The sequence below is a fragment of the Rana temporaria genome, unplaced genomic scaffold (genome assembly GCF_905171775.1).
Source record: "Rana temporaria unplaced genomic scaffold, aRanTem1.1, whole genome shotgun sequence".
Lineage (NCBI taxonomy): Eukaryota > Metazoa > Chordata > Amphibia > Anura > Ranidae > Rana > Rana temporaria.
The window spans coordinates 35,178-46,245 of record NW_024404661.1 but is presented as its reverse complement, the minus strand read 5'-3'; the positions used below and the strand labels follow the sequence as shown (position 1 = coordinate 46,245).

At 51.6% G+C, this 11,068-nt stretch overlaps 1 protein-coding gene across 1 annotated transcript in view; it reads right to left on the bottom strand.

Moving 5' to 3' along the window:
- Positions 1-670: 670 nt before the first annotated feature.
- Positions 671-11,068, bottom strand: part of LOC120922816 (target of EGR1 protein 1-like) — a 28,453-nt gene continuing 18,055 nt past the window's right edge. The window contains exons 7-9 of the mRNA XM_040334819.1: positions 5,980-6,151; positions 1,786-2,250; positions 671-1,704 (exon numbers count right to left, since the gene is read on the bottom strand). Coding sequence (XP_040190753.1) covers positions 1,231-1,704; positions 1,786-2,250; positions 5,980-6,151 — 1,111 coding nt within the window. The 3' untranslated portion in view covers positions 671-1,230. The remainder of the gene's footprint in view (positions 1,705-1,785; positions 2,251-5,979; positions 6,152-11,068) is intronic.

Genomic DNA, 11,068 nt, shown 5'->3' with positions numbered 1-11,068 from the left:
CCCCCGTCTTGGGGACTACTGGAGGGAGGTGCCGCATGACCCGACATATTTTCTCTTACCCCGGCTCGTATCTACAAGAAATCAGCGGCGAGACATTTGCTTGATGCAGCAAAGGCCTGTATACCACTGCGCCGGAAATCTCCGCGTCCACCGACTCTTCTACAATGCTTCAAAAAGGTCGAAGACATTAAAGGGGTGGTTCACCCTAAAAGCTACTTTTTTTTATTACACTGGCCCCCCAAATTACAATGCGATTAAGGCTATTATTATTTTTTTGATGCTGTACGTACCTTTGTACAGCATATTCACCCGTTGCGAGTCCCGCGGGAGTGGGCGTTCCTCACATGTCTGTGATTGATATTTTGACCAAAAACGAGCGGATATTTATTCGCGGATATATTTCGGGCCGACCGATTTCCAGCGGATAAAAATTTCTTAACATGCTAAGAAATCTATCCGCTGGAATCGGCTCCAGCGGATCGATCCGGTGGTCTGTACAGACTCACCGGATCGATCCGTCCGAACCCATCCCTCGCATGCGTCATAATGATTCGACGCATGCGTGGAATTCCTTATATGACAGCGTCGCCGCGTCATCATCGCGGCGATGGCGCGACGGCGCGTCACGTCATCGCAATGGGAATTCGGCGCGGATTTCGATCCGATGGTGTGTACACTCCATCGGATCAAAATCCTCAGAGGATTTATCCGCCGAAACGGTCCTATCGTGTGTACCCGGCATAACCTTCCTTGCTAGTATTAGATGTTCTCTCTCCTTTTCTTTTAAACAAAAAACGAAGGGACCGGACACACTGGGCTAGGAAGTATTGCTTCCGACATTTCGTGGAAGGTGCGACTAGAGAGGAATGCTTAGGGGCGGCGACAGATGTGTGAACCTTCCAATGTGTTGTATCGTTATTTTATACCAGGGATATGCAATTAGCGGACCTCCAGCTGTTACAAAACTACAAGTCCCATCATGCCTCTGGGTGTCGTGCTTGTGGCTCTCAGTCTTGCTAAGCCTCATGGGAATTGTAGTTCTACAACAGCTGGAGGTCCGCTAATTGCATGTCCCTGTTTTATACCAATGTTAGCTGCTCTGTATTCGCGGTCGGTGTGGACCGCTCACCCGTTATAAACAATTAAAAAAAAAAAAAGTGGGTGCCAAAGTCATAAATTCTCTGTAAATATTTAGTGATCCCGCCGCGGCCCATTAAAGATGGCGGTCCATTAGGGCGCGATGAGTTTGATTTTCTGCATGTGGGGGCGGGAGCATTTGGCGAAGATGCTTTTGATGATCGGCAGAGGAACGTTCTTCCCGCTGAGATAAATTTTATTTTGGCAGTCCGGCAGGCAGGTGGCGGAAGCGTCCGCGTTATCCGCTCTCTTCAGCATCCACACGTAAGCCAGAATGTATCCGGTCATGAAGGCGTCAAAGCCGGCTCTGTGGGTTCCCGCGTCCGACGTGCTGGGGACTTTGCGCTTAGGGGGCTGGACATGGTGACCCTCACCAATCGCTTTACTGGTCTGATCGTCTCTTAGCAACAAATCCATGTCCACAGTCGCTGGAGGTCCATGGTGGTCTCCATGCTGATTGGAAGAGACTCGCTGTGTGGGCGCGTCCTTCATCTCTGATTGGCCCATAACGGTCTCCATTGAGCCGTCTTCCTTCTCAGTCTCCATGTTTTCCTGTCCTTTCCCCTCCTCCGGGGTATCAGAAGGGTCCACACTGGGTTTTCTACAAGGGGGTTCCATGTTTACCAAGTGCTCCTCTCCTTTCCCCTCCTCCGGGGTATCAGAAGGGTCCACACTGGGTTTTCTACAAGGGGGTTCCATGTTTACCAAGTGCTCCTCTCCTTTCTCCTTCTTCTCCAGGGGATCTGAAGGGTCCTCATTGGGTTTTCTACAAGGGGGCTCCATGCTCATCAAATGCTCCTCTCCTTTCCCCTCCTTCTCCGGGGGATCAGAAGGGTCCTCATTGGGTTTTCTACAAGGGGGCTCCAAGCTCATCAAGTGCTCCTCTCCTTTCTCTTCCTCCTTCTCCGGGGGATCAGAAGGGTCCACATTGGGCTTTCTACATGGGGGCTCCATGCTCACCTCCTCATTGGTCTCTTCTTGTGCTGCGCCCCTTTTCCTCTTCCGTCTTCTCTTCTTCTTCTTGTCTGATCTTCCCTTCTCATCCTCATCGATGATCAGGTCAATGTTGTGGGAGAGAACGCACTTCGACCCGTTGGGGCACCAGCCGTACGCCTGCAATACATCGGACATGTTACACACGAGGATAGGCTTATGATCAGCATGGTATATTAACCCCTTCAATAATGGGCACCTTCCCCCGCTTCCTGCCCCCCAATACCGGGCACCCTGACCCTCCTGCCTCCCAACCTTTACCAATACCAGGCACCTTCCACCCCTTTCCTGCCCCCCACCTCCCCCAATACCGGGCACTCTCACCTCCTTCCTGCCCCCCAACCTACCCCAATACCAGGCACCTTCCTGCCCCCCACCTCCCCCAATACCGGGCACTCTCACCTCCTTCCTGCCCCCCCAACCTACCCCAATACCAGGCACCTTCCTGCCCCCCGCCTCCCCCAATACCGGGCACTCTCACCTCCTTCCTGCCCCCCAACCTCCCCCAATACCGGTACCTTCCACCCCCTCCTGCCCCCCAACCTACCCCAATACCAGGCACCTTCCTGCCCCCCACCTCCCCCAATACCGGGCACTCTCACCTCCTTCCTGCCCCCCCCAACCTCCCCCAATACCGGTACCTTCCTGCCCCCCCAACCTCCCCCAATACCGGGCACCTTCCACCCCTTCCTGCCCCCCACCTCCCCAATACCAGGCACTCTCCCCTTCTTGCCCCCCCAATACCGGGCACTCTCCCCCTTCTTGCCCCCCCAATACCAGGCACTCACCCGCTTTCTGCCTCCCACCTCCCCAATAACGGGCACCTTCAACCCCTTCCTGCCTCCCACCTGCCCCAATACCGGGCACTCTCTCCCCCTTACTGACCCCCACCTCCCCCAATACCAGGCACTCTCACCCGCCTCCCACCTCCCCCAATATCGGGCACCTTGACCCCCTTCCTGCCCCCCACGTCCCCCAATACCCGGTATTCTCTCCCCAATACCGGGCCCTCACCCCCTTCCTGCCCCCCCCACCTCCCCCAATACCAGGCATCTTCCTGCCCCCACCTCCCCCAATACCGGGCACATTCCCCCACTTCCTGCCCCCCACCTCCCCGATACCAGGCACCTGTACCCCCCTTCATTCCCCCCACCTCCCCCCAATACCGGGCACTCTCACCCGCTTCCTGCCTCCCACCTCCCCCGATACCGAGCACATTCCCCCCACTTCCTACCCCCCACCTCCCCCAATACCGGGCACTCTCACCCGCTTCCTGCCTCCCACCTGTCCGAATACCGGGCACTCTTTCCCCCATTTTTCTTTCTAAAATGTTGCTAATAAATAATCTTTCTTCATAAATTTTGGCCAAAATGTATTTATTCTGTGCCATTTCTTTGGTGAAAATACCCCAAATCAGTGAATATTAGTCTGTAGGGAAGTTAGAGAGTCCCACACACTATGACAGGACTCAACATTTCAAGTCCTGAGCTACTAGCCAGGCCTCAAGGGGTTACTCACCACCAGCTGCCCTATCCAGCCCCTGCCCTGCCCCTAAATCCGCCCCTAAACACGCCCTCATAAATGATCTCATGTAATGACACTTAAATGTTTTATGCAGAATTAAGTTATAAAAATAAATATTAACAACAACTTTATCCGTGCCCACCAAGGCAGCCTTGTGCCCACCAATGCAGCCTACCTGTGCAGGGGAGGAGAGAGGAACAGGAGAGCCGCCCAGGTGATCAGAGCGCAGCGCAGGGAACACAACTATAACCGTTTTAATTTCAATTTCCGTGTCCCCGCCACTCAACGTCATATACAGCCCCTCCTCCTGGCCAGGGAACTTTAATTGACAGATCACTCGTCACCGGGATTGGATGGGTGATCTGTCTATCAAAGTCCCGGGACCAGGGGGAGGGGCTGTACCTGACAGCGAGTGGCGGGGACACGGAAATTGAAATGAAAGCCGTTATCTTTGTGTTCCCTGCGCTGCGCTCTGATCACCTGGGCGGCTCTCTCTCTCTCTCTCCTCCGCAATCGCTGGAAGGACTCCCATTCCACCCACCTAGGCTGCCCGCGGTGCTCGCCCCCAGGCAGCAAATAGCTCGCCAGCCCTCAAAATCCACTCGCAAAATGCGAGCACAATTTTTGAGGGATATATCTCTGATAAATCGATCTAATTTCTTGAACAGCACAAATACCCCCAAACCCCCCTTTTTGGAAAGTAGACAGTCCCAGGTATTTATTAAGAGGCGTGGCAAATTTTTTGAAGTTGTCATTTTTTTGTCACAATTTTTGGGAAAATGCAGAAAATTGAATAAAATCGTTTTTTTTACATTTTTATTTTATTTATTTTTTTCATCCTGTCACCAGCGCAGCACGGCGGCATTGTCATATAAACGGGTGTGGCGGTGATCAGAGACACTGACTGGCGTCAGGATGTTATGTAAATTCAAATATATATATATTTTTTTAAGAATTATCTTGCAATTTTTTATTAAATTTTTTTCATTACAATTTTCTTTTTTTTTTTTTTACATACTGTGACGAAAGTAATAGTGTTACCATAGTAACAATGCACCAATCTGGGAAGGTGATCAGGATTTTATTTTTTTGATTGCTTATAACATTGATTATCACCGCTATAAACCACCATTTTTTTCTGAATGAAATCCATTCAGATTTCACAGCTAATCACGTGGGCTGCGATTGGCCCCATCTGTACCATGTGATTACGGCGACCAATCAGAGAGATCATCACAATAGTACGGTGGTTATCACCCCTGTCGACGGGGACCTCCAATAGGCCAGGTTTTATGTACCGTATTTATCGGCGTATATCGCACACTTTTTTGCCCTGAAAATCAGGGCAAAATCGTGGGTGCGCGATATATACGCCGATACCCGCGCCGAGTTTTGAATACTGCGCCGACATATACCAAGCGCAGTACACTCGGGTATAGTCGGCCAGTCTCGGCTTCTTCCGCGGTCACGTCCTGGACGTACAGGACGTGAGCGCGACAGTTGCGGAGCCTGCCCGAGTGTACTGCACTCGGTATATGCTGGCGCAGTATTCAAAACTCGGCGCGGGAAACGAGCGGGGAGGACGCCGCAGAAGGACACCCGAAGCCGCAGAAGGACACCCGAAGCTGCAGAAGGACGCCGGACCCGACGAGACCGCCGATGGACGCAGCGCAAGACACCAAAACTGTAAGTACAAAAATAACTTTTTTTCCACAGGATTGGGGGTCACTTTAGGGGTGCGCGGTATACGCGGGAGCGCGTTATACCGCGATAAATACGGTATTTCCTTGGGGGGAGATGCAGACTAGAATACTGCAATCACTGAGCAGCAAATGAGATCACCTGGGATGTATTTCAGTTATCTGTTAGTGGCCCCCGAGGACGGGGTTGGTGACCACTGCAATAGTACACAATGCATGGAAGCCATCCACTGTGTACAAATGAATGAATGAAAAACTTATATAGCGCGGCACATGCGAACTGAATCGCCTCTGGGCGACACAAATGTCATGTGATCTGCTGTGATCGGTCACAGTGATCACATGGAATCGGTAGCAGCTCTGTACACCGATCTGTCATTCGCTGATGACAAATGGCGCTGCAGCGTGGCTCGTGGGAACGCGATCCTTATAGGACATCCTGTGACAGGAGAGCGCCCGCCCGGCCGGCCGTCATGTGTCTATATTCTGGGCAGGAAAAGGGGGAAAGAATTTCCAATGTAGGTTTGTACAACTAGAATAATAATAATAATATCCAACCAAAGATTCACAATCCAGTAACAAGCGGGAGAAAACAAAATACGAGAACCCCCGAGATGACACTTACAGAGAACTTCTCACAGATGTCGGGCCCTTCTGTGGCCGAGCCGGCGCGTTCCTGGTCGGGGAGGGAGCACAGGCGGTAGTCCACGTACGCCGACATGCTGGCGGTATAGTGACAGAACTCTACAGAGAGGTGATTGGCGCTCGAGTCTATCCTCCGACCGTTCTCACGCTTGCTGCAAGACAGAAGACAACGTTTACAAAGAGTCAGCATTTTAATTGGGGGGGCCCCCCAATCTGATTTTTGTTTATAAGTACATTTTTTTTTTAGCAGAGATCTTAGGGAATAAAGCGGCGATCGTTGCAAACACTTTAATGAATAAAAAAAAAACACAACACCAAAACATAATATATACCCCAATTTTTTGGAGTAAAATGTGAAAGATGAAGTTACGCCGAGTACATAGATACCCAACATGTTGCGCTTTAAAATTGCGCACACTCGTGGAATACCTCAGTGCCGTCCTCCTTCACTTACCTCGGTGCCGTCCTCCTTCACTTACCTCGGTGCCGTCCTCCTTCACTTACCTCGGTGCCGTCCTCCTTCACTTACCTCGGTGCCGTCCTCCTTCACTTACCTCGGTGCCGTCCTCCTTCACTTACCTCGGTGCCGTCCTCCTTCACTCACCTCGGTGCCGTCCTCCTTCACTTACCTCGGTGCCGTCCTCCTTCACTTACCTCGGTGCCGTCCTCCTTCACTTACCTCGGTGCCGTCCTCCTTCACTTACCTCGGTGCCGTCCTCCTTCACTTACCTCGGTGCCGTCCTCCTTCACTTACCTCGGTGCCGTCCTCCTTCACTCACCTCGGTGCCGTCCTCCTTCACTTACCTCGGTGCCGTCCTCCTTCACTTACCTCGGTGCCGTCCTCCTTCACTTACCTCGGTGCCGTCCTCCTTCACTTACCTCGGTGCCGTCCTCCTTCACTCACCTCGGTGCCGTCCTCCTTCACTCACCTCGGTGCCGTCCTCCTTCACTCACCTCGGTGCCGTCCTCCTTCACTTACCTCGGTGCCGTCCTCCTTCACTTACCTCGGTGCCGTCCTCCTTCACTCACCTCGGTGCCGTCCTCCTTCACTCACCTCGGTGCCGTCCTCCTTCACTTACCTCGGTGCCGTCCTCCTTCACTTACCTCGGTGCCGTCCTCCTTCACTTACCTCGGTGCCGTCCTCCTTCACTTACCTCGGTGCCGTCCTCCTTCACTCACCTCGGTGCCGTCCTCCTTCACTTACCTCAGTGCCGTCCTCCTTCCAATGTTCTTATTTCTTCTGAGAAATCCTCACTTCCTGTTCTTCTGTCTAACTCCACACAGTAATGCGAGGCTTTCTCCCTGGTGTGGAGAAAGCCTCTTGAGGGGGCGAGCAGGAGTGTCAGGACGCCCACTAACACACAGCTCCTTTCTCTATCTGCAAAGTAGAGTGTCCTGACTCTCCTGCTCGCCCCCTCCCCCCTCAAGAGGTTTTCTCCACACCAGGGAGAAAGCCTCACATTACTGCGTGGAGTTAGACAGAAGAACAGGAAGTGAGGATTTCTCAGAAGAAATAAGGACATTTAAAAGCAAAATGGAAGGATGAGGTAAGTGAAGGAGGACGGCACTGAGGTAAGTGAAGGAGGACGGCACTGAGGTAAGTGAAGGAGGACGGCACCGAGGTAAGTGAAGGAGGACGGCACCGAGGTAAGTGAAGGAGGACGGCACTGAGGTAAGTGAAGGAGGACGGCACCGAGGTAAGTGAAGGAGGACGGCACCGAGGTAAGTGAAGGAGGACGGCACTGAGGTAAGTGAAGGAGGACGGCACTGAGGTAAGTGAAGGAGGACGGCACTGAGGTAAGTGAAGGAGGACGGCACTGAGGTAAGTGAAGGAGGACGGCACTGAGGTAAGTGAAGGAGGACGGCACTGAGGAAAGGAAGATATTTAAGGGGGGGGGGGGATGTACCTTTACAACCCCTTTAAATATCTCCATAGGCGACACTTTAAATTTTTTTTACAGGTTACCCATTTAAAGTTACAGAGGAGGTCTAGGGCTAGAATTATCGCTCTCACTCTAACGTTCGCGGCGACACCTCACATGTGTGGTGTGAACATCTTTACATATGTGTGCGTTCCTTACGTATGCTTTCACTTCTGAGTGCAAATTATTTTATTATTATTTTTTTTACACGGTTTCTTTCATTTATTTTTATCAGTTTTATTCCTATTACAATGTAATCATCCTTTGTAAAAGAAATGGTGGCAATAAGGGTGACAGGTCCTCTTTGTGGAGAGATCTGGTGTCAAAAGATCAAAAAGAAAAGAAAATGGGCCAGATTCAGATACCTTTATGCGGGCGTAGCGTATCTCCTATACGCCGCCTTAACGTTGAGAGGCGCGTATAGTATTCAGAACGATTTTGCGGCCGAAGTTACGGCGGCGTAGCGTATTAGGTATAAGTCCGCCTAATCCAAATGTTGAAGCTGTGGGCGTGTTTTATGTAAATTAAGTGTGACCCCACGTAAATGACGTAAATGCGCCGTCCGTGAACGTATCCCAGTGCGCATGCTCCAAATCACGTCGCAAATAGTCAATGCTTTCGACGTGAATGTAACCTCTACGCCCAGCCCCATTCACGGACGACTTACGCAAACGACGCAAAACGTGAAAAATTTGACGCGGTTCCGACGTCCGTACTCAACATTGGCTGCGCCATGTTTTTGGTGGTTTATCTTTACACCTGAAAACCCCTTACGTAAACGGCGTATCTTTACTGCGACGGGCGAGCGTACGTTCGTGAATAGGCGTATCTCGCTGATTTACATATTCCAGGCGTAAATCAGCGTACACGCCCCTAGCGGCCAGCGTAAATAGGCAGTTAAGATACGACGGCGTAGGAGACTTACGCCGGCCGTATCTTAGCAACATTTAAGCGTATCTCAGTTTGAGAATACGCTTAAAGTTGCGACGGCGCGGATTCGGACTTACGACGGCGTATCTACTGACACGCCCATCGTAAGTCTTTATGGATCTAGCCCAATGTGTTTACTTCCACCCTAGAAGTGACGTCATGACGTTTCTCCGGTCCTCCAAGGCCATAGAGGTGATCAAAGGCGATCGGGTCTTTTTTTGCCTCGGTAACCAGCCAGTCCGACCATCAGGCGAGCCGGGAAGAACGGTAAGATAGAGAAACACCGGTGGGAGGGGGAGGGGGGGGAGGGGATGTCCGCTCCCACCACACCTGAAAGCAATCCAGCGGCTAATGAGCCACTCGGAACGCTTTCATGAGAAAGCCAAAATATGAAAAACAAGATTATGGCTGAAGTAACGTGTATATATATATATATATATATATATATATTGTGGTCAGCCAGCGGTTCTAGGCATTGTACACATTGGGGTAGAAGCGTTTTTGCCCTGCGCCCCCACAAATTTGTTGCGCTGCCCTTGATTCACAGAGCAGTAGCTCCGTAAATTGCGTGGGCGCGCCGGCAAAATGCCCGGCGCAAGCGCGCGCAATTTAAATGATCCCGTAGGGGGCGGGAATCATTTCAATTAGGCGCGTTCCCGCGCCGATCGTAGAGCGCATGCTCCGTCGGGAAACTTTCCCGACGTGCATTGCGTCAAATGACGTCGCAAGGACGTCATTTGCTTCAAAGTGAACGTGAATGGCGTCCAGCGCCATTCACGAATCACTTACGCAAACTACGTAAATTTCAAATTTCGCGACGCGGGAACGACGGGTATACGTAACATTGGCTGCCCCTGCTAATAGGCAGGGGCAGCCTTACGCAAAAACCGCCGTACGGAAACTGCATACGCAGGGCTCGCGCAACGTTGTGAATCGGCGTTAGTATGTAATTTGCATACTATACACTGAGCACAATGGGAGCGCCCCCTAGCGGCCAACGTAAGAATGCAGCCTAAGATATGCGGGCATAAGAGCCTTATGCCGCGCATATCTTAGGCTGCAGTCGGCGTAACGAGGTTCCTGAATCAGGAGCATTCGTTACGCCGGGGCAAGTAAGCAATTGCGCCGCGTAACTATTGTTACACAGGCGCAATTGCTTCTTGAATCCAGCCCATTGTTTTGTTGTATTTGTGTAATTCTGTTCCCTGCTTGTTGGCCTCACCTTGTAATGACGGACTCACAGGTTGCGGCTGCAGTTCGTAGCGTCATGGCTGATCGATCGCCCTTTGTTCATATATTCATTCACCGAGCCTGTCTCTATTCACTAAAGGGACAAGCCACTTCTTCTTCCGGGTCGTGTCGTATCACAAATGTGGGCGTGTCATTGTGATAAAAGACCACATGGGGAGCTCTCTGTTAATTGCTCCGCGTGTCGGTGTCTGTGCCAGATCTAATTATTCAGCACTAGACTAAGAGACCAGGGGATTGTGGGATATGTAGTTTCCTCACAGGAAGTGTCAGTTCTTACACTACAGAGGTGAAGTCTTATTCTGTGCAGTGCCATGTTACATGCCTTATGTTTCAAAGTTCTGACCCTGGAATGTGAAGATTTAGCCTATAGGTTCACATTAGCAACTGCCACTCCTTGCTTGTCAGAGATGTTTGACAGATGGCGAGGCCCCTCCCCCCCCCCCCCAACAAACACAAATAAATCTACGATTAGAGGGGTTATAAAAGCCTTCCGTGTGCAGCAGCCCCCCCCCCCCCCTCTTACCTGAGCCCCCCCTCTGTCCAGCGATGTCCACGAGTGTCTCAGCCGTCTGAGGCTCCATTCACACCTAGGCGTTTTCACGCCCGCCGCGATCGCAGCCTGCAATACGCTGGAGGGGTGATTTAACATTGTCGGCTATGGCGATGGTTCACATCTCCACGCCGAACGCCTGAAGCTCAAAACAAGTCCCCGACCCTTTTTTTCAGGCGGCTTCGGCGTTCGGCATAGCCGACAATGTGAAATCACCCCTCCGGCGTATCGGAGGCTAAAAAACGACGCGTTTTGTCGCGACAAAATTGCGGCTTTTTGTCCCGCGATTTGCCGCAAGGCTAAAAAACGACGCGTTTTGTCGCGGCAAACCGCGGGACAAAACTCTGCAATTTGTTGCGGCAAATCGCGGGACAATACGCCGCGTTCAGGTGTGAATGCAGCCTAGGATTCTCCTT